General features: G+C 38.8%; 1 protein-coding gene across 1 annotated transcript in view; it reads right to left on the bottom strand.

The window, feature by feature from the left end:
• The window catches only part of C8A (complement C8 alpha chain), a 61,147-nt gene extending 37,598 nt beyond the window's left edge, over positions 1-23,549 (bottom strand). The window contains exons 1-4 of the mRNA XM_002750872.5: positions 23,340-23,549; positions 10,114-10,207; positions 5,078-5,222; positions 3,961-4,108 (exon numbers count right to left, since the gene is read on the bottom strand). Of these exons, the coding sequence (XP_002750918.2) occupies positions 3,961-4,108; positions 5,078-5,222; positions 10,114-10,207; positions 23,340-23,416 (464 nt within the window). The 5' untranslated portion in view covers positions 23,417-23,549. The remainder of the gene's footprint in view (positions 1-3,960; positions 4,109-5,077; positions 5,223-10,113; positions 10,208-23,339) is intronic.
• Positions 23,550-24,109: the final 560 nt, after the last annotated feature.

Raw genomic sequence — 24,109 nt, 5'->3', positions numbered from 1 at the left:
GAAAGGAGCAGTAGATAAATTGCAAATAAAACCTACCTCACAGGAATAAGTGGATAATTATCGAGCACCTGGCAGGTCGTAGAAATTCAATGTATGTTAATTTCCTTTTTCTCTTTCTTTCTCTATCTCTTTCTTCATATTAATGGAAGTGACGTAATAACTACAATAAATTGAATACATACTCTACTAGATGTTTAGCATATATTAGCTTTCAACCTCATGACAATTGTGCAAATGCAGAAATCGAAGCTCAGAAAAATTAAATAACTTACTTCTAGTCACAGCTATGTTTTTCCCTACATTTTGTTGATAGTAAAATCTGGGTTCCTTTCCTCTACTTCCCCTGAAGTTTCTGTCTTCCTGACCATTAAACGTATTTCTACCTGTAGCTTATAAATACAGCCTCTTAACAGACCAAACAAAACTCGAAGAAACAGTAATCCCTAGGAGTGTACTATAACCTCTAAGCATAAAGCCTACATATATTTGGAAAAGATGGTTGTGAAAGCCCCAGTGAAAAGGGAAAGGAGTAGTCAAAGAAGTTCTACCTTTTGGAAGTCTACTACATGGAAATATCCACACGTGTACAAAACTATGTGTACAAGAATGTTCATTGCAGCATTGTGTATAAGAGAAAAATATGAGAAAGAATCTAATTATCTTTCAATAAGAAGCAGTCAAATAAATTATCATGTAATTATACTATTGAAGAGTTGGAATTTTTTTTTAATAAAGGGCCAGATAGTAAATGCTTTAAGCTTTGCAGGTCACAGGACTGTGCTGCAACTACCCAACTCTGTCATAGCAGGGTGAAAGCTCTGTTCCAATAAAACTTTATTTGTGAGAACAGCAGGCTGAATTTGGCCCTCAGGCCATAGTTTGCTGACTATGTTATAGAAGACTATGCTCCTTATTAAAAAGAGATAAAAATTTGGGGGAAAACTTAAAACTATACTACTAAGTAAAAACATGCAAGTTACAGACAATGTGTATAGCATGATCACATTTATGTAAAATATACCTGTGTCTACAATACCCAGTACACATAGGTATATTTTCTGTATAATACACATTGTCAATGAATTTTTTTTTACATAATCTGGAAGTATCTTCACAAAATTGTTAACAGGGGTCAGCTCTAAGAAGGGAAGAAAGAGAAGGCTATTGGATGGAGTGCAGGTAAGACAGGATGGATGAAAACTCTCAATTTTTATTTCAAACATGTAGTACTTCTCTAACAGTAAATAAAATTTTAATCTGGGAAATGCTTAAATCAGAAAATCAGATCAAGTAAGGCCTCTAAGACCTGAGATAAATAGAAGAACCATCAAAACATCAGTGGTTGGAGTGGAGCAGGACCATTTTACTGGTTTCAGTATTCAGTGTGGGTGAAGCACACTGTTCAGAAAGTGTACTTGACATGTTTCTAGTTGAATCATGTGGGAGAGATCCATGGTCTGCCAATAAGGAAGGGATTATTTTTCATTTCAACATGTCAATATTTCATACTTCTGTTTATTCTACAACCACTTTTGAAATCACCAAGAAACTCCTTTAATGGATGTTGTCATGGGCTGGATATTATGTCTCCCCAACATTCATGTGTTGAAGTTCTAACTCCCAAAACCTCAGATTGCAACTATATTTAGAGATGGAGTCCTTAAAGGGGTAATTAAGGTACAATGAGGTCATTAGGGTGGGTTCTTGTCCAATGTGAGTGGTGTTCTTGTAAGAAGGAAAAATTAGCACACAGTTATGTACAGAGGGAAGAACAGGTGCAGACGCAGGTAGAAGACAGCCATTGGCAAACCAAAGAGAGAGGCTTCAGAAGAAATCACTCTTCTGACACCTTGACCTCAGACTTCTAGTCTCCAGAATTGTGAGAAAGTAAATTTCTGCTATTTAGGTCACTTAGGTTGTGGTGTTTTGTTATGGCAATTCCAGGAAACCAATAATTTTCTCATTTTTTTATATGTGTGTATACACATGCACTTACAGAGTTCAATACCATCAAGTAGGTGGACTGTAATCTTAGAGCAATTAACCATAATGAATGAAGGCTGCATTTCATGAAACTCCCACTTGTCCTTGAGTGGGCTGCAACAGAGCTGGGTCACTCTGTGACAGTGACTACATCTCCTCATTTCCTTATCTGTAAAGATCCAGCTGATCATATTGATTTGTTTTAATTCAACCAATACTCAGTGAGAGGCTATTACAGGACAAGCTCAGACACAGGTGCCAAGGAGATGAAAAAGCTGGGTCAGAAGCAGCCTCTGCCTTCGAATAGTTTATTACCAAGTTAGGAGACAAGATCCTAAGCAAAGACAGAGTGGCAGAGGACTAACAATACTAGGATGTCACTACGAGCTAAGCCCTGTTCTGGTACTGGAGAAGCAGAGATGACAAGGAGCCTCTAGCCTGGGCAGATGGACACCCCCACAGATGTCACCAGCCCTGCTGGGGAAGAGCTGGGAGAATAAGACTCACAGAAGGGTCTGGGAGCAAGAGGAGGGGACTAAGTCAGCCTAGTCAAAGTCAAGAGCAGGGAGGGGGCTGTTACAAAGACTACCTAGAGGAGATGGTACCTCAATGTACCAGTCTGCATGGTACATTTTCTGCCACAACAAAATACCACAGATCAGGCCCCTAACACAACAGACATTTATTTTCTCATGGTTCTGGACGCTAGGAGTCCAAGATCAAGGTGTTGTCAGGGTTGGTTTCTGCTGCAGGATCTCTTCCTGGCCAGAAGACAGCCGCCTTTTCACTGTGTCTTCGCATGGCTCATTCGCTATGCATGTGTGGGAAGAGAGAGATCACTGGTGTATATTTCTCTTCCTATAAAACCACCAATCCTCTTGAATTAGGGTCCCACCCTATGACCTCATTGAACCTTAATTATCTCTCTAAAATCTCAATTTCCTAATTCAGTCGCATTAGGAGTCTCATGGGTTTTGACTGGCTCTTCTTGTCAGGTGTTACTGAAATTGCTCGCTTACTACATGAAGGTGAAAGTCAACTGGCAGCAACTAATCAATCTGGAAATGAACACCTTGAATATCATACTGGGGACTCTAAACTTGGTAAAGAGCATGGGCTGCAAATGACGAAGAGTGGCCTTGGAAGTCTGGATGCGGGGAAGACATCTCAGTTCTGGGCTCAGATGAAATTGACTCTGAAATAAACCTCCCATCTGCCCCATACTCTTTCTGTTCTCACTGCCTTCAACACATAAATGTGAGAGTAGGGGGAGACGCAATTCAGAGCATAACATTAGTTAAGGAGTTACCCAGGTAGGAATTTGGGAAAGAATATCCAGAAAGAAGAAACCAAACTGATTAAGGCTCAGAAGGAAAGAGTGTGATGCATTCAAGGAACTGAACCTGAACCTAAGGTGGATGAAGAGAAGTTAGAATCAAGGCTGATTTCATCTCAACGGATAAAGAAACTGTGCTCTGGTAGGTTTAAGTAAGCAATGGGAAAGTGGGGGTTAAAGCGCCTCTCTGTCTCACCCCATGCCCATTTTCTCTGCACTGTATCTCACAGTTAGCCCTGGTTATTGCAAGCATCTACAGTGCAAAGCAGATTGTGAACAGAGCTATCGGAAAGGAAAGGGCTTGGATCAGAGAAGAGCTATCTTTTTGAGACATCAGGAAGGCTTCATGGAAGCTGCAGCTTCTAAAATGGGCCTTGAAAATGGCATTGGGGTGAGGGGAGATGAGCAGTAGGGTAGGGGGACTAAAAGAGATAGGACTCTCAGGCAGAGACATGGGGGGATAGCATGGGCAGTGCCATAGGCAGGACTGGGCAAGCCATCTCTGGGGACAATGAGAGCAGCTCACAGCATGCAATCCAGAGGAACCCTCCAAAATGGCCCCCTTCTGTCTCCAAAACTAATGCTCACTATTAAAGACAAATCATTCCCTGCTCCTAAATAGCTAGCAGGCAGGGCCTCACCCCAAGGCTGCCTTCTGTGATCCTGGAATTGGTTCGTACTGGGTGCAGTCTTCATCCATGGTCCTGATGTCTTCACAATCGTCCTCATCAGAGCCATCAAGGCAGTCCAGTTCTCCATTGCACAGGAGGTGGCGTTTCAGACAGCGACCTGGAGAGGAGAGACTGTGGCTGCTCCCTGGATTCCCCTCTCCCTTCACACTCACACCCACAATCAGTAAGTCCTTCTGCCTCTGAAATAAAACTCCCATCTGCCCCATGCTCTTTCTGTTCTCACTGCCTCGGCCTTCCTTCCAGCCTCATGAGCTCCCGCCTGCAGCCCCCCAACTTGGGCATTGCCTAAGTTTCTCTCTCTCTGTAATTCTCCACATTGCAGCCCCAGTGATCTTTCTAAAAGGCCAGTCTGCCTATGTAATCCTCTTGCTCAGTATCCCCCAGTGGTTCCCCATTCCTCTTCTTCCACATGCCATAGTCTGGATACTGGTTACCTTCCTGCCCATCACCTATCTCTCTTCCCAAAGCCTTGATGCTGCAAACATTCTGGGCTGCTTGGGAGTCTCTGATCCCCATGTTTTGCATGTTCTTTCTCCTAGAAAGTTCCATTTTGTTTCCCAAGTTTCTACTCAAGTACCATTTTGAAGCCCACCCAGACTGTCCAAAGCAGATTTGGGGACCTCCTGCTAGGAAGTCCCCCTAAACCATGAACATGTGTATGCCAATGGCTATCACACAGTATCGTAATTAAGTCCTTCTAGGTCTCTAGACTAGGAGTATATCAAGGTAAGTTGCATTATTTTTTTCATGTCTATATTAACGGCAGGTAACATACTCTCTGGCATATAATATGTGGCAAATAATATTTCTTCAATGTGTGGATGAATGAATGAATGGTGTCCCTTTTCTAAATGAATCAACAGATGTTCCGACAAAGTTGAAGCAAAATTACTTGGGCTGCTGGCTTGGCTTAAAATGCAGATTCCTAGGACCCATCCCAAACCTACAGGATGGTGATCACTAGAGGAAGGGCTCAGGGGTAAGCATTTTAATAATCCCCCTGGGGAAGCGTTTCACGTGTCACTTTTGACAGGCACAGCTGTAATCCTGCTGGAATACTACTCACCTGTCTCTTTACATTGGAAATCCTGCCCACACTGTTCTTGCCTTATACAAGTTGTAGGACTGGTGCAGCTGGCTTGATCCCAGACGTCACCACTGCAGATGGTTCCCCCAAACTTGTTCGGCTGCAAGAGGCTCCGGTATCGGTACTAAATCAGATTTTGAACAAGACACATTCTTGTCAATTAATCATTCAATCGGCCAAGATTTGTGCAGCCAGGTCTCAGCTCAACAAGAAATAACTAATGATTGACAGCTGCCTGCAAAGCTGTCTTTTTGAGGGATGAGTGTGTATAATCAGTGATGTGTCACCAGAAATGGCACAATCACCAACTGGAATGTTAAATAGGGCCTCCAAGCATCAAATGAAAAGCTTGGACAAGGTATTTCTAGGGTCTTCCTACTTGCTAGGAAGAGAGACAAAGAGATCTCTGAAAACATCATCTGAGTCCCTGGGTCCACCTTTGACTGCAAGTAAATAGATGCTTGATAGAAGGAAGGAATTACCATGCACACCAATCTTGGGACTTTAGGGTTTTATAATCAGGCTTTCTATACAGTGTACAGTGTAGAAGGAGAAAACTGAACACTAGGATATTCAGACAAACATGAAGAACTATTCCTACTTTCAAGAAGCTTGAAGTCTAGTTGAGGACATAACGTGTGTTTAATACAAAACACGCAGTATGGATAGTAATCACACAGTGGCCAATAAGAGGACGTGTAGCCCTGTATTTCCTGGTGCCTCTCTCCCTTGCTCAGCCCACGGGCCCTTCCTTTAAGAATGCTTGTATGTAGATAAGAAAGCAATGATTCGAGCAGCAAGAGAAGTGAGTTTCCTGCCTGAATCAATTTCTTACTTGCTGTGTGAAGTATCAGTGGCTGGTACTTTTTTGATTCGTTTCTAAATCAGTGAAATGAGGTGGGAGAGCTAAATGACTTGTCTGATTATAATGACTAACATATTTTCACCTGTGTCCTGCAGTTGACAGAGCATGGACATGGGGATTAGATAGACTTGAGTTCAAGTCCCAGGGATTTGCTTACTTACTGACCATGAGCCAGACACTTCCCTTCTCTGAACTTCTGTCTTCTGGTGTGTGAAATGGGTGTAATAGCATTTTCCCTTGAAAGGACTGTGTGACCTCTGAATAAGAGAATGTGTGAAGAAGCCCCCAGCTTTGTTTCTGGTATATTACTCATGCTCAATAAGCAGAGTTGGTTTTCACATTGTTGCTGTTATCAGTGCAGTCTTTCCAGGTGGTTCCATGGGTGAGCTGTGGAGCAATGCAGTTCACCTCTCTTCTTGTCCACCACTGTCTCCTTAGCTGCTCGTTAGCAAAGTGGCAAAGGTAGCAAGGAGAGAAGATCAAACCTGTCCATAGACCTGTCCTGCCTTTCAGTTACAACAGCAGTAAGAGATTTGTAAACTGTGGGAAGAGATTAAAATGAATGACCAGTTGGGGAATATCAGGATATTTTAATTTTCCACCCACACTCTTGTCCCTGAGCACAGCAAATAAAGGAGTGATCAGCATACAAATGTAGAGTCAATTTTCTTTCTTCCTTTTTTTTCTTTTTTTTCCTTTCTTCACATTAGTTTATTGCTAGATGTGCCTTCCAAGAACACTGGTTAGTCTGCTACTTCCTCTGTTCAGAAATGTTCAGTCCTTCCCACTCTTTAAAGTATAACTGCTATCCACATTAAATACAATTTCTTATAATTTCCTTACGTGAAGCTGTGACTTCAGCCAAATATATCTTGTTCATTGTTCCTAGACATGCTATGTTTATTCCTGGCTGTAGAATCTTGCTCATGGTTTTTCTTCTTAGAATGACTTCTCATGTTACTTTCAAGTCTTTCCTTCCTTTAAAATAGAGCTTAAAGCCTGTTTTCCCCCAGGAGGTCTTTCAGGACTGGTCACCCTCTTTCTTACAATTAATACCCCAAAGGTTTGACTTTCTTGTGAACTCTTATAGATCTTATTGCCTCCATTTTCTACTTGAAACTTAAGACATATTATCTAAATTTTTTTCTGTATTTTTTCTTTATCAACAACTAAGTTTACATGTTATTTGAGGAAAAGCATCTCAGACTTTGTTTTTGTTTTTTTTTGCCAGAGCCAGGCTGGAGTGCAGTGGCATGATCCCGGCTCACTGCAACCTCCGCCTCCCGGGTTCAAGCAATTCTCTTGCCTCAGCCTCCCAAGTAGCTGGGACTACAGGTGTACACCATCATGCCCAGCTAATTTTTGTATTTTTTAGTAGAGACAGGGTTCCACACAGAGGAGAAGACGCACAGAAGAGGAGGCAGTAATGTGACCAGGGAGGCAGAAATTGCAGTGACAAAGCCACAAGGTAAGGATTGTCAACACCACCAGAAGCTGGAAGAGGCAAATATTAGGTTGCTGCAAAAGTAATTGCGTTTTTTACTGTTACTTAACACAACAACTCTAGTTACTTTTGCACCAGCCTAATAGCAGAGTCCCTTCTAGCGCCTCTAAGAAGGAGCAAGGGTCTGCTGATACCTTGATTTCAGACTTCTGGCCTCCAGAACTGTAATTGAATATATTTCTGTTGTTTTAAGACACCAAGTTTGTGGCAATTTGTTCCAGTTAACTCTATAAACTAATACAGAATGTCAGAGCAAAATGAGCATGTAGGGATCAGAGAGTTTTAGACAGGAGTAGTTCTAAGATTCTTCAGCATTTCTCAGAGATTAGAGAGGCAGAATAACAAATTTCAGGCTTTGATGTTGAATGAGCTAGGTCTAAATTGTGTGTGTTTCCACCACGTACTAGCTCTGCAACTTTGAGTAACTCATCAGAAACATTCACTGAGCACCTCTCTGTCTAATGAGGGGTGGGTCTTGAGGCAGGATGACCATTTGCAAACCCTGCAAGAACCCCAGTGAGAGAAAAGCAGGGATTAATTCAAGGTAATGGGATGGGGAATGAAGAGGAAGGCACAGATAGTTATTAGAAAAACAGCTGGCATTCCACAAATTAAAACTATAATGAGATACCATCTTACTCCTGATAGGATGGTCATAATTTAAAAAATCAAAAAATAGTAGATGTTGGCATGGATGTGGCTAACGGGAACACTTTTTTACTGCTGGTGGCAATGTAAACCAGTATAACCATTATAGAAAACAGTATGGAAATTCCTTAAAGAACCAAAAGTAGAACTACCATTTGATCCAGTAATCTCACTACTGCATATCTACCTAATGGGAAAAAATGTCATTACATGCAAAAGAGAGCGTACTGCATGTTTATAGCAGCACAATTCACAATTGCAAAAATATAGAACCAACCTAAATGCCCATAAGCCAACGAGTGGATAAAGAAAGTGTGGAACACTTTCAACCATGGAATACTACTCAACCTTAAAATGGAATGAAATTAATGGCCTTTGCAGCAACTTGGATAGACTTAAAGGCCATTATTGTAAGTGAAATAACTCAGAAATTGAAAACCAAATATCATATCTTCTCACTTATAAGTGGGAGCTAAGCTATGAGGATGCAGAGGCATAGGAATAATATAGTGAACTTCGAGGGCTCAGGGGGAAGGGTGGGAGGTTGATAAGGGATAAAAGACTACACATTGGGTATAATGTACACTGTTCGGGTGACAGGTGCACCAAAATCTCAGAAATCACCACTAAAGAACTTAACCATGTTCACCAAAAGCTATTGAAATAAAAATAAAAGAAGTAAAGAAAAACCGCTGGCATTCCTTAAACACATATTCTAAGCCAGTTGCATGAGAAGGCCTTTGTGTGCACTACTCATGTATTGCTCACAATAACTCTAGAAGGTAGGTACCCTTACTACTCAAATTTACACATAAGGTAACTGAGGCACAGAGGTGATTAAAAATGTTTCCAAAGTAATAAAGCAAAAAAGAGGCAAAGCAAGATCTAAACGGCAGAACTGAATCTTAACATTTAAACTTGCCAGTAATGTGCTAATAGCCAAGGTTCAGGCGGTGAGTGGTATGCTGAGTGGGGAAGGGAGTATCTAATATAGGCATGTGTGTCAGAAGGGAATTTTAAAACAATAATAAAACAGACTAGAATTTACACTGTGTTGTGTTATATACGTATTTATTTATGAGACAAAGTCTGACTCTGTCACCTAAGCTAGAGTACAGTGGCACAATCCAAGCTTACTGCAGCCTCAAACCCCTGGACTCAAGTGATCCTCCTGCCTCAGCCTCCTAAGTAGCTGGGACTATGAGTATGCACTGCCATGCCCAGCTAATTTTGTGTGTGTGTGTGTGTATTTTTTGTAGAGGCCAAGTCTTGTTCTGTTGCTCTGGCCAGTCTTGAACTACTGGGCTCAAGTAACCCTCCTGCCTCAGCCTCCCAAAATGCTGAGATTACAGGTGTGAGCCATCACACCTGGCTGACCATGTTTAATTATCACTATGAGCCAGTGATTCTGTACAAAGTCAGAATTTGGATACTCCCCTCTGCCTGAGTGGAGGGCTCCCAACATCCCTCTTCCCTTTATATGTCAATGGTATTAGGGATCATTTTGAACTATTCAAAACCATTTAGATGGGCAGAGTAGATACACCTCTGTTCATTGGGTGTGTTCGTCTTTTCAATAAATGAAAGTGAAATTCTCAAGAACACACTCTGGGACATCCCCTGGATTATCTCATCTTCTCATGGGCAGCTTGGTATTTTGTTTCTAAACCATTAGTCCCTCCAGATGACCCTCATTCATGGGCAATAGATTGGCCAGGACCCAGAGAGGGATAAATGTGCCCATGTACAGATGTAACTTTTCTGCCTATGAGCTGTAACACATCTTTTGCAGCCTCACCCAATACTACCTAACAAATAAAATCGGGAGACACAGAAACAAGTTTCACCATCCATGTACAATGGCTTTCAAATAACAATTTCTAGACCCAATTTCTCCCCGAACCCGAGACATAGAGCCCCAACAGCTTAATCTCCATCTGAATGCCTAATACACATATCAAATATGAAATGCCCCAAAACCTGCTGTAAGTGTCTTACCTTTTTGTCCTGGCATGGAAAGCAATCTGTCCACTCTGACCAGCTGCTCAGCTGGCAGGTAACCGCTGAGGGTGTAGCTGCCCGTCTTACTCTCCTAAAGAAAGGAAAGATCCTTGCATCAATTTTGAGATGTAAAATTTAAGCAAACCAGAAAGCTGTGTACATTTTTCTTCCAGTAAAACATAGTTTGGATGAAATGAAGAATGAACATTTATTGAACTCCTACTTTATGTAGAAAGGCCAACAGAAATGAGAGAGTGTATGGTGTTAGAGGGTTGTATAAATTATCCCTTTAATACTATATCATTCTCCCATGCATCAAATTATTATAATTTTAGAGAGAAGAATATGAAAGAGGCCTAACAATTTTTGGAGAATTAATGTAGCAGAACGCTCAGTGGTTAAGAATGTGGAGTCTGGGGTAAGAGGATTGGGTTTGAATCTTAACCACTTGCTGACTCTGAAAACTTGAGTGAATTACTTAATGTCTCTGAACTACAGCTTTTCCATCTGTAAAACTACATTAAAAATAACATTACCTAAACGGGTTATTGAAAGTGTATTGAAATGCTTATGAAAGGTTTACTACAAGGTGACTTTACATGCTGGGAAATTATGTGGATGATCTCATTTAATCCCTATAACAATCCTTGGAGATAAATATTATTAGATCTATTTTGTGTACAACCTAAGAAAGCTGGGATTTCTAAAACCTATATAGCCTTGAAGTCATAGCCCAGGAATGATGGAGGCAAAATTGGAACTAGTTGGTTTGATGGGAAAGCCCATTTCCTGCTCATTAGGCTGCTGCCTCATTTTATGAATCTGCCAACAGACATGAGAAAATGTATCTCCAAGACCATGATCCTTCTCTTTCCCCATGCTTCCTCCTCACAAATTAAAAAGCCTACTCAGGGAAAGGGGGACAAGCCACATGCTTGCCTGGCTTCCATATTATCCTCTTCCCATAGCACCACTGCTACAACTTCAAAGCCAGGTTGGCCCACTGGGAAAAGTGGGAATATTGTCTGTTAATACTAGAATTACCACAGCCTCTGAAAGCCAGACAACCTCTGCTGTGATGAATGACACGATTATCTCCCTAGTGTAGGAAAAGAAAATGCTTCAAATCTCATGCTAATTATGTAATGAGTTTGATGAATAATGACACCTAAGTTGAAACTCTGCACAAGAAGCCATGGAAGAGTCCAGAAAATTTTGTGTAACTTTAACTCTGGTTCTCAAACTTTTGGTCTCAGGACACCTTTACATTTCAGCAAATTACTAAAGACCCCAAAGAGCTGATAAGTAGGCTACATCTACCAATATTCACTGAATTCAAAATTAAAACAGAGAAATTTTAAAAATATTTGTTTAATAACTTATTTAAAATTACAATAACAAACTTATTACATGTTATCATAAATGCACATTTTTGTAAATCCCTTTAATGTCTGGTTTAGTAAAAAGTAGCTAGAGTCTCATTTATGCTTCTTCATCCAATCTGCTGCTATATATTATTTTGGTTGAAATCTATGAAGAAAATTCAGTCTTACATGGCTATATAGTTGAAAAAGGGAGGAGTGTTTTAACAGCCTTTTCCAATAACCGTGGATGTTCCCCTTTGGTATTACATGAAAACTTGACAAGTGGCAATTTCTTACATGTAAGTTGCATGTGAAACCTGAAAGCATATCAATGAATTTTTTGTTCTCTGTCACATTAAAATCCACTGGTCTCTGTACACTTTGAATGAAACTTATGCCCATATAAAAATTTTATAACATCAGGCACTTGAAATTTGGAAAACAATGGTTCCCTGAGTATGTGCCTTACAAATATTAATGCATTTCACTGTATAAAATCTAAACATCAAACTTGTTAATGTCACCATTGATCTTATCAAGTTCATGGTGGTGAATATGTTTCCCAAAATTTTAATTTTCTCATAGAAGCTCAAATCTTGTTGTTAGTAGCAAGTAATGTTATTCATTTTCCTTGAAATGATGGGGTCTCTGCATTTTTTTATACAATATATGCCAAATATCTAAACCCAAATAGTCATAGTTTGGTAGATTTTTCATCAAGAAAAAAAACGGTGTTCCAGGAAAAAAGTGGTCTTACGGACTGATGTTTATTTCCCCTTAAAATTTATCCTAATTTTGAAATCTAATCACCAATCTGATGATATTAGGAGGTGGGGCTTTTGGAAGGTGACTAGGTCGTGAGGGTGAAGCCCTCATGAATGGAATTAGTGTCCTCATTAAAGAGATCACAGGGACTTCCCACATCCCTTCCACCACATGAGGACACAGCTAGAAGATGACCACCTGGTAACCAAGGAAGTAGGCCCTCACCAGACACCGAATCTGTCAGCGCCTTGAACTTGGACTTCCCATTCTCCAGAACTGTGAAGAATAAATGCTTGCTGCTTAAACCATCCAGGCTATGGTAATTTGTTATACTAGTCCAGACTAAGACAAGTGGCTACCTTAACTTACAGCTCAAACCACTGCTTTTCCTCAAGACGACCATCATACTCAGTGCATACTCAGTGATTTCTTTATTCATTTTTCCTTTTTTGTTACATAGAATATTTAAGTCAATCTATTCAAGGATTGAGGTTTAATAAAATTAACAATTCTTACTGCTTCTAGAAGGACCTTTCTTTCCTTTCTTTCTTTCTTTCTTTCTTTCTTTCTTTCTTTCTTTCTTTCTTTCTTTCTTTCTCTTTCTTTCTTTCTTTCTTTCTCTCTCTCTCTCTCTCTCTCTCTCTCTCTCTCTCTCTCTCTCTCTCTCTCTCTCTCTTTCTTTCTTTCTTTCTTTCTTTCTTTCTTTCTTTCTTTCTTTCTTTCTTTTGAGACAGGGTCTCACTCTGTCACCCAGACTGGAGAGCAATGGCTTGCTCTTCGCCTACTGCAACCTCTACCTCCCAGGATTGAGTGATTCTCCTGCCTCAGCCTCCCAGGTAGCTGGGATTACAGGCACGTGCCACTACCTCCTGGCTAATTTTTATATTTTTGGTAGAGACAGCGTTTCAGCCATGTGGGCCAGGCTAGTCTCGAACTCCTGACCTCAAATGATCCACCCGCCTCGGCCCCCAAAAAGTGTTCCAATAGATGTGAGCTACTGCTCCTGGCTAGAAGGACTTTCTTAAGTAAAACTTGGGGGTGGTGGGGTGTGCGTGGTTTTTTCCTACAAGTCTAGTGCCACTGCCTTGATTTTGACCAAGACCCCAGCAGTTTTATCCAGTGGTGCTTCTGTACCACCAGTGCAACTATAAACACAGTAAAAGGGGAAAATAATGTCTTACAGTTATTACGAAAACTGTTTTGAACTTACAGGTCCCCTGAGAAGATACTGGGGAATTCCTGGGGTCTGCAGAGCATATTTTGGGAAACTCTGATCTGTAACATGGTGCTAGCATGCACCAGCCCTCCCATCCCTTCAAAGAAAACTTCAGTGCCCAGCTCACAATCTTCCCCCTCCTTCAATTCCTGTCATCATGCTGAGAGCTCCTCATCTTTATAAATGAGTCATCCAACCCTCTGGTCTCTCAATTGCTCCTCTTCCTTCTCTATAATAATATTTTCTTCACTCTACTATCTTCGTGTCATATTCTGAAACTTCTCACTCTCTAAAACAACTTCTCCAAGTAATTAATTATGAATCACCTGTGAATAATTACTTGGGGGCTCCACAGCCTCTTGTTGTTCTATCTTACATGCTTAAGGGGATTCCACTGCACTTGTTCTTGAACCTCTTTGGGATCTCCAATATCACGACATCTAAGCTTCCTCCCTTTCAATAAGACCCTCTATTGTCTTTATTTACCTTTATAACCAGTATTGATTCTATGATTCATTACTTTACAATTTTACCCATATTATAAACACCTAGACCCCACTGTCCCCTCAATCACACCTAAGTGTAAATCTCAATTATCCAATGAATGAATCCAATTATCTACCTCGTTACTTAGGTTAATTCCTATATATCTTTCATTCTCACCATAAACATCAATTCCTTAGGGAAATATTTTTTGATACCCAGACTGGTTAAAAGCCTCCTTCATATGATTTGGTCAATCTCTGCACATCTCAATACTTAATTATGAAACTTGCAATATTTGTATAGTTTATTTCTTCTCCACCAGACTCTATTTCTATGAATGCAGATACTGTCTATATTTGCTAATGAGCTCCCAGCACTTATTATGGGCCAGACTCATGGAAAGTGCTCAGTACATATTTATGAAAGAAAAAAAAAGAAGAAAGGGAAAGAGGGAGGAAAAGAAGGAAGGAAGGGAGGGAGGGAGAGAAAGGAGTGAGAGAGGGAGAGAAGGGAAAGAAAACCAATTACTGGAATATAGACAGTGAGATATCTCAAATTGTTGAGATATTTATTTGACCCTGATTCTTATAATCTAAATTAAATTAGATCCTGGTATCTTGGCATTCAAATGGTTCAGGGTTTGTTCCACATGTCATTTTTCTAATAGACTGCTCTAATAATAAAATTTTGAAGTGTGGGAACACAGAATTTGGAAGGAGAGAAAGAAGGTATAGAAAAAAGGTTTGGGAATGGGAAAGGACTCCAGCATTAATACTAAATCTCACTACAGAACTGTCAAGATAATGTCATTGTAAGCCCATATAGGCTGCATTATGTGTCAGACTGGAGGGAAACAGTACTAATGGATGGAAGTGAAAGCCTAGACAGAGCAGTGGTGTATTGCTGTAGTTTTAAAAGCTTTGTGACATGATGTCTAGACAGAGGCACACACACTAATGCTACCACTGAGGCCAGAGTACAGAAAGTACACCAGGACCATTCATTAAAGTCATTTAGGACTCCAACCTTTTAGCCAATATCAATGTGACCAATATTTTATCATTCCTATAAATTTTTCAAGGTAGTTCATTTTTTGATGATTATAAGAGTAATACATTATCATTACAGGGAACATGAAAAAGATTATAAATGAAAAAAATGCCCCAAATTTTACCTTCATTAATATTTAGTTATATTTTCTTCTACTGTTAATTTTCATAACATATTGAGGTCATACTGAGTATTACATTTTATATCCCGATTCTTCCACTTAATAATAGAGCAGAAACAAACTATTTATGGTAATACGCATTGTTCCCCCCCTTATATGAAACAATTAGATTATTAAGTCTCAAGTTTTTCTGTATTCCAAGTTACTTATTGAAGATATATCCTGTAGAGTGGAATGACTGCATTGAAGGGATTTTAGAGCTTATGGCACATATTGCAAAATGGCTTTCCAAAAGAACTGTATAAGGAGCCATTCATAATTCTGTGGTCTAATAAATCTTGTAAAATATTTTTAAGGCATCTCTCAGCTGGCGAAAATCTACTCAATCAGTAAGACATGTAATACAGCACAGAGACTCAGGAGTCTTTGCTTCTAATCTTTAGTTTGCCTTGAACTTGCTGGGCTACTATGAGCAAGCTGCTTTAACTGATTTTTAGCTTTTTAACCTGTAGAATGAGCACAAGTCTATGTGATGCTATTACAGAGTTTCTCAAGGTGTACCCTGCAGAGTACCAGTTCCTGAGATATGCACTGGGACTGGGGAGGAAGAGGAGAAAAAGTCCATGGTCAAATACATCTGGATGAACTGCGTACACCATACCATTCTTGGAGATTTAAAATGCTCAATAACAAGGCTCAGAGAGTTTCTGCATTTTAATTTGCTTAACCTGGAATTTCTCAAATTTTATGAGGAAACATAGGCCGTTTCTTTTTTTATGCATCATTTGTAAGACTATGTAACACAGTTGAAACATCGATATAAGAGAAAGAGTTTTAGAGTCCAGCAAATATGCATTTGAATCTGATTTCTGCTACTCACTGAACTTCGATTTTCTTATAGCTATAAAACAGGGAAGATAGTTTGCAAGACTATTTTGAACATAGAGTGAGATCATATATGTAAAGTCTCAAGCACAAGCCTGGCATACATGTTAGCTTTTCTCTAAGCTTGTCAGTCTCACACATACTCATCAAACCTCTCTATCTTCATCAAAAATATATTGAATGGCCTCAGATTGGGCTGCAGACAAGTGAGATGCTTCCCATCTGCCTTTTAAAATAGGGCCACATATTGGGCAAAGGGCCTAAAACCTACAGTTAAATAAGCAACATGCAAGTCAAATCCTTGACCCAGAATATGGCCACTTCAGCAATTTAGAAAATAAAATAATTAGCTACCAATTCTAGGCTAGAAGGTCAGAAAGCCTAACCCTGATGATTACCAGGGGGTTATCCTAATAAATTGGCTCAGCTTATATTAAAATCTAATATAATTACACGATTATCACTAATTACATAATCTTGAGCCAGTCCCATCTCATTAGGTGAAGATTCCATTATACAATAGAGGTATTTTAAATTTGACTTTGAAAGTGCTCAGTCTTCAGCAACCTCCATGTTGCTAAATCTAGTGGAAAGTCTAGTTTTGTTTACTTGCCCTCTGCTCTGATGTATTTGTTCCCACTCATGTTGATTGCATGAGTGTAATAAGTAGGAGGAAAAAACAAAACTCATGTTGAAATGAGATTCCCAGTGTGGTAGTGTTGGGCCTGGTGGGAGGTGTCTGGGTCATGGGGCAGATCCCTCAGGAAAGGCTTGGTGCTGCTCTTGCAGTTGTGAGTAGGTTCTCCTGGCTAGACAGACTCATTCTCACTGGTTCCCATGAGTTGTATAAAGCAGAGTTCCTCCTCCTGTTTGGTACCTCTTTTGAATGTGCCCACTTCCGTTTTGACCTTCTCTGCCATGTTTTGACGCAACACAAAAGTCCTCACCAGGATGTTCCTATTTTCTTTATAGAACTTAAAGTATATAAGATGTTTGCATATACTTTTCTAGAATGGAAGCTTCATGAGAGCTGAGAGCACGGACTTTGTCTTTCTCGTTTATATCCCCAGGGCCCAGAACAGTGCCTGGCATATAATAGGTGCTCAGTAAAACACAGTAAGAATGAATATGTCAATTACACCAGAAGCCAAGCAGATGCTGGCGCCATGCTTCTTGTAGAGCCTGCAAAACCATGAGCCAGACAGCCCTCTTCCCTCATAAACTACACAGCCTCAGGCATTTATAACAACACAAAATTCACTAAGACACAGTCTGTTAACCACATTTTTCTTCATGAGAACTTTCATATCTTGGACTTCAGCACAATTCCTTTTCACTCTCTTCCTACCTCTGGCCAGTTCTCCTCCAAAAACTGGAATTCCTCGAAGTGCAATCTGATCTTTCTTCTTTTTCTCTTCCTGCTTTTCTCCCCTTATAAAGGTAAGATCCATGCCCTTGTCTTCATACATAATCCATGCAAATGTTCCTATATTTAGACCTTCAACCCAGACTCATCCTCTGTAATCCTGTTTTGTTTATCCAACTTCCCCATTTGGTATGCCTATTAAATGCCTCTTAGACATGGCAAACTTAGTGGTTCCACATCTAAACTCTTAATTTTCTCTTTCAACCAGCCTATTGTTATGTCTTCCTGTGGGCCAAGACCCTCTTCTACTTTACCTTTCTCCAATCCATTCTCTGCACAGCAATCAGGACAATTTTTTCAAATGAGACATCAGGTAATATCCTTGTTTTATAAGGCTTTCAGTGATATTCGTTTTTTTGTGTGTTTTACTACACATGGACTCAAATCCAAATTTTTGATTGTGGTGCCTGAGGTCCTCTGGGATCTGGCCTCTGTCCAGTTTTTTGACATCTTCTCATGCACATATCTCTGCTTTCATGATGCTTCCATCCTTCAGTTCCCAAACGTGACAAGCCACTTCCCACCACAGGGTCTTAGCACATGTGATCACTCCACTTTACCCTGCTCTTCACCTGGTTTCTCCCTACCACCCTTCACATCTCAGTTTAAATGCCACCTCCACAGAAAATTCCCTCAATCAGCCTGTCTTTATAGTACTCTGATATCCTCTAACAAAGGGCTTCATTTATTTCCTTCATAGTATTTATCAAAATTTAAATTTTATTTATTTAATTAATTAATTAATTTGAGACAGAGTCTCACTCTGTCACTCAGGCTGGAATGCAGTGGCACAATCTCAGCTCATTGCAACCTCTGCCTCCTGGGTTCAAGTGATTCTTGTGCCTCAGTCTCCTGAGTAGCTGGGACTACAGGTGAGTGCCACCATGGCCAGCTAATTTTTTGTATTTTCAGTAGAAATGGGGCTTTGCTATGTTACCCAGGCTGGTCTCGACCTCCTGAGCTCAAGTGATCACCTGTCTGATCCTCCAAAGTGCTAGGATTAAAGGTGTGAGCCACCGCAGCCATAATATTTAAGATAATTTTTTGGTTTACGTATTTATTGACTGACTCCATTGCTATACTGTAAATTCCATGAGTGTGGAAACATTATCTGTTCAGCTCATTACCTAACACCTACCATACCTGTAATATTTATTTATTGAATGAATGAATAAATTCAAAAAAAGTGTCCACTGTGTGCTGGATACACATAGAATTTCATACAGAACTTTAAGTTCCAAGCATGTGCTGGGCTCTCCTGCAGTATTTGCATAATGCTATTTCCTCCACAGAATGCTAATCATACCTCATTCATCTGGCCAAACCTTTCCACTTCAGTTCATTTTCTCCAGATAGCTTTTCTTAGCCTGCCTGTCCTATGCTAACATAGTGCCATATACATAGCACTTCTAACACTTCATTCCTACTCCTAGACTGCAAGCTTTGGAAGACAGAGATCACAACTGTATTGCTCACTATTGTACCCTAGTGCTGAGCACAGTACCTGCAATGTATTATCTCATATAATCTTAAGTTATTTCATTAAAATTTCACAGGAACCCGTGGGGGTAGGAAGTACTATATTCATCTTATAGATGAGTAAGACAGATTCATAAGAAGATGAAATAATTTGCTCCAGAATTAAAAACCAATGAAGACCCCAAAGCCTATGTATTTTTAAGCATTCTGAGATGTACTTTGAAGAATTTCTGACAAAAGAGAAATAGGCTAATAAAAATAATTTTCTAAAGGCTTACCATGTACCAGGTTCTAAGTACTTTATATAAACTTACTCAACTCCTGACAAGAACTCTATGAAATATGTATTGTCTTCATTTCATAGATGAAAAAAAAAAATTGTAGCTTAGGAAGTTTAAGCAACTGGCCCAAGTTCTATGGCCACTAAGTGGTGATGCCAGGACTCAATCCCAGGTTGATTATACTTCATAGCCCAGACCCAATGCCACCTGAAGTACAGCTAAAGATGAATTACCCTGAATAAAAGTCTCCATATTACATGATTCACTTATGAGTCACATCCACTACTCCAATTGTTTTTATTAATTAAAATTTTATGTTTCCTGAATACATATCAATTTTCATTTCTGGACTACTATTAAAAATATTCACATGGACTTGGCCCAAGGTGGTTTGGTAAACATACTCTGATGTCCATAAAAGCAATAAAATAAAAAGGGACATCATGTTTGAAACTTCTTTAGGGTCAACTGCCTATAGACCTACAAAAAATAATAATAATAATAATAATAAAAAAGAAAGCTTTAGCTGCTTAGGTAGTTGACCTCTATGTTTGGGGTCCTAATGAACATTTCTAAAATTCCCCTAAGGAATTCTGCTTTCAATCAGTGAAAATGTTGGGTTGAAAATGTTGGCTTTCAATTGATAGATAATAAAAACAACACCCTTGTAAGAATGTAATAAGGGTTATATTGGCCAGTATTCATAAATGCCTGTCAGAATTATCTTGTTATTGAATACTCCCCTTCACTATCTAGGGTTCAGTTTCTTGCTCTGTAACATGAGTGGATTAAGTTAGATGCTAAATCCTTCCTAATTCTAAAGACCTACGACCTACGAAATAGAAATAATGTAATTAGCATACAAGAACTTTAAAAGAGTTATTGTAAATATGCTCTATTATTTGAGGAGAATTAAGAAGATAATGAGAAGGGTAGCAGAAGATATTAAAAGTTATCAAATGAGACATTTAAAACTAAAAGTTATATTTAACTAAAATTTAAAATTCACTGGATAGGCTTAACAGCAGATTAAACATTGCAGAACAAAAAAATTAATAAATATATGGTGATAGAAACCAAAATGAAACAGAAAATAAACTGTCAACAACAAAAAAAGAAAGAGCCTCCATGACCTGTGGGACTTTATCAAGCAGGCTAGCATCTCTGTAATTGGACTATCAGAAAGAGAGATGAGAGTATATGGGGCAGAAAACGTATATGAATGAATCGTGGCAAAAATTTTCAAATTTGATAAAAACTATAAACCCACAGAACCATACCACTTTGGAATTAGAAAAATATAAATCTAAAAGATGGACCCCAAAAGAGAAGAAAATAGAAACAAAGAAGACATAGGACAAATAGAAAACAAACAGTAAAATGGTGAACTCAAACTCACGCATATCAGTAATTATATTTGATGTAAATGTTCTAATGACTATGTTAGACTAGCTAAAGCCAGCATCATCTATGTATGTTCACATGAAGTATATTTGTAAATCTAGTCATAGAAGTTAAAATAAAATAATAGAAAAAGATTTGCCATGCACACACAGATCATAAGAAAGCAAGGGTAACTGTATGCATTAATAATAGACAAAATGGGTTGCAGAACAAGGACCATTGCCAGGAATAATGGAAGCTTTTCATAATAATAAGGGGATAAATTATCAAGAAGTCAGAATAATTCTAGATGTGTGTGTGTGTGTGTGTGTGTGTGTATTTAATAACGGAGCTTTAAAATACATGGATCAAAAACTGATAGAACTGAAAGTAGGCAAATCCACAAATATAGTTGGAGATTGCAACATTCCTTCCTCAGTAATCAATAGAATAAGATGAATACTTGAGTGACATTAACAACCAACTTGACTTAACTGACTTGGAACTACATTGAATAACAGAAGAATGCACTTCACATTGAATATTCACTAAGGTAGACCATACTTTTAGTAAAAAAAAAATCATAATACGTTAAAAGAATTGCAATTAAAACTTCTAAGCAAATTAGAAACTTGAAATTAAAACTTCTAAGCAACACACACACTGAAAAGTGTTATTTGTGTAAAATATGTAATAGAGATCCATTGGTTTTGAGGCTAAAGATTATAAATTCCTTCCATCACCATTGTTTTCAAATGTTTTTCTCAAATAACACATTTTAATTAAGATTTTATAATAAGCAGATATTAAACATGAACTTATAAAATAAATGTGTTCCATTAAAATGTAAATTTATATAATCTGTTTTCAATGTTAGAGTTCATGTGAAATTTTATTTTTTGGGGGAAAAGAGTGCTGTTGCTTAAAAAAAAAGTTTAAAATCTCTGATCACAGAGATCCATATGCCAATTGGCATATTATAAATTTGTTCTGATTGTTGTCAACCATCAAAGGAACAGAAACACCAAAAAATAACAGTAAGAATCACACAACAATGGGAGGCCGAGGTGGGCAGATCACAAGGTCAGGAGATCAAGACCACTCTGCCTAACACAGTGAAACCCTGTCTCTGCTAAAACTACAAAGAATTAGCCAGGCGTGGTGGCACATGCCTATGGTCCCAGCTACTCAGAAGGCTGAGGCAAGAGTATCACTTGAACCTGGAAGATGAAGGTTGCAGTGAGCTGAGATGGCACCACTGCATTCCAGCCTGGGTGACAGACCAAAACTCCATCTCAAAAAAAAAAAAAAAAAAATTACACAACAGCAGTGGTGACAGCTTTCACTGAATACTTACAGGGTAATAGGTATTGATCTAAGTACTTTCATGCATTTAATTTTTGTTCTTACTTTCCTCCCATTTCACAGGTAAGGAAAATGAAGCTTGGAAAAATTAAATAACTTGCTTGAGATCAGACAGCTAGTAAATGCCAGTGCCAGAATCTGGACCTAATAAAATCATTTCACCACGTAGTTTTTCACTTTCAAAGTCAGTGTCAGACACATTGGCATTAGACACAAAGACCTCATGATTTCCTTCTTCAGCACTTTGTAAAGTATTTAATTGGTTCTATTTTGCCTTGACTTGAAATTTGCCTCTTCACTGGTCTGTCTTGTTTGATAAGTTCATCAAACATCAAGACTCTTTGTTCATTTTCAAAAAGGATTACAATGATAAGCTTTTATAATTAAGAATATCTCGTCAGAGATTTCCTTTACCACAGTTCTCTTGCCTTTATCTTCTAATTATTAGAGATGACTTTTCTGATTTCAAAATTGTATTTCCTTTAAATACAAGTTATAAATTAACTGCTTATAAAAATGCTTTCCTCCCTTCTGAACTGTTACTTAAAGGAACTCTCACTTGCTCTAGCATTTAAAAGCACTAATGATTCAAAATTGCATCATCTATTAAGAATTAGAATTAAATAATTCTATTTAAAATCTTTAATGTTTGGGAGACAGGGATTCAGAGCTATCCTAGAGGTAAAATAAAGGACTTCTCAGGCACCACAAAATACTTGATATTAAGATACAAAAAATAAAAATAAAACATGAAGATAGGTTGGAAATCTCAAAAAAATAGAATGAGTAAAATGCAATGTACATATGAAAATATCGCCTTCCTCTATTATCCATAGCAAAAGGTAAAGTCATTTTTAGAATCAAATGACCCAGGATCTCTATAGTCCTTTGTCTTTCTCAAAGTGATTTTGAACACATTATCTAATGTTATCCTCCCCCAAAACTATGAGACAGGTATTCCTATGATGCTCTTTTACAGATAAGGAAGTAGGGGTTAAGTTAACTGTTCAGCACCACTCAGGAGAACTATCATTTATTAAGTGCACACTATAAGCTGAGTACAGTTTATATCCAGGATCTTATTTTATCTACATTAACTCTTATAGAAGAGGTATTATTATTCTCAATTTACAGCTAGGGAAACTGAGGATCAAACCGATTAAATGGTTTACCCTGAATTACTCAGCTTCTAAGCATTAGAGCTGTGATTTACACATAGGCTGGCTTAACTCCAAGTTCCTGGTCTTTTCACTGCCCCATCATCCTCCACAGGAGTAATAATAACATGAAAAGAGGTTATTTTCCATTGTAACACAGCCTCTGCTGCAGACATAAAAGTGTCTTAATTCCCCAGCAGGTGATTCCTATGTGCAAGTTTTGCGGAGACATACGGCCCACTTACTGGTTCACCTTCTCCTGTGCAGTTACCCCAGGCTGACAAGTCATCAAAGACAAGATGAAGAAAACAACAGCAAACATCTCAGCCAGAAGCCACCACGCTATATTACCTTAAAGGAATAAAACTATCTATTCAGGACATTGGAGTAAAAGATGTCTACAGGCTGAGACCTGTAAAATCTATCTGATGTTAGAAACTCACCCAGTTACACACAGATTCGCACAGAACTCACCCGATTCTCTTTCAAATGTGGTTAAACAGTAACCAGGGTATTGATTACCTAAATACTCTAAAACTGTTCCAGACACCAAGGCCACTGCCCTTTAGACCTTTTCAAAATCAATATCCATGTGGTTAAAAAAAGGAAGATATTCAACCATACCAGCTTAGCAAAGAGGTCTTATTTTCAAAAGGAGACAAAAACCAAACCAAGATGCAGTTCTAGAATTCCTGGTCTTTTTCAGTGTCTCTTGGAACTTCTGAGGTCAGATCAATCTATTTTGCAAGACTGAAACAGGGCTAATATAGGTATGTCAACTCAGACATAAAGCAGTCAGAAAAATGTGGGAAATGTTAACAGTTACATGAAGATTCTACTGTATATTGCCAAGCAGCTGGAGCCTGAAAACTATATGTAATTCAATGGACTTTCCACTTTTCATACAGACACTGGGTATCTTTAAGATCCAGTATATCTGTTTCTTGAGGGGGCCAGATGTCTTAAATAGACATCTCCAGAAGCATTCTCTAGAATTATAATGTCAATAAAGTCA

Source organism: Callithrix jacchus, chromosome 7 (genome assembly GCF_049354715.1).
Source record: "Callithrix jacchus isolate 240 chromosome 7, calJac240_pri, whole genome shotgun sequence".
In the NCBI taxonomy this organism is placed as follows: Eukaryota; Metazoa; Chordata; class Mammalia; order Primates; family Cebidae; genus Callithrix; species Callithrix jacchus.
The sequence above is the reverse complement of the archived record's forward strand: the minus strand, read 5'-3'. Positions and strand labels throughout refer to the sequence as shown.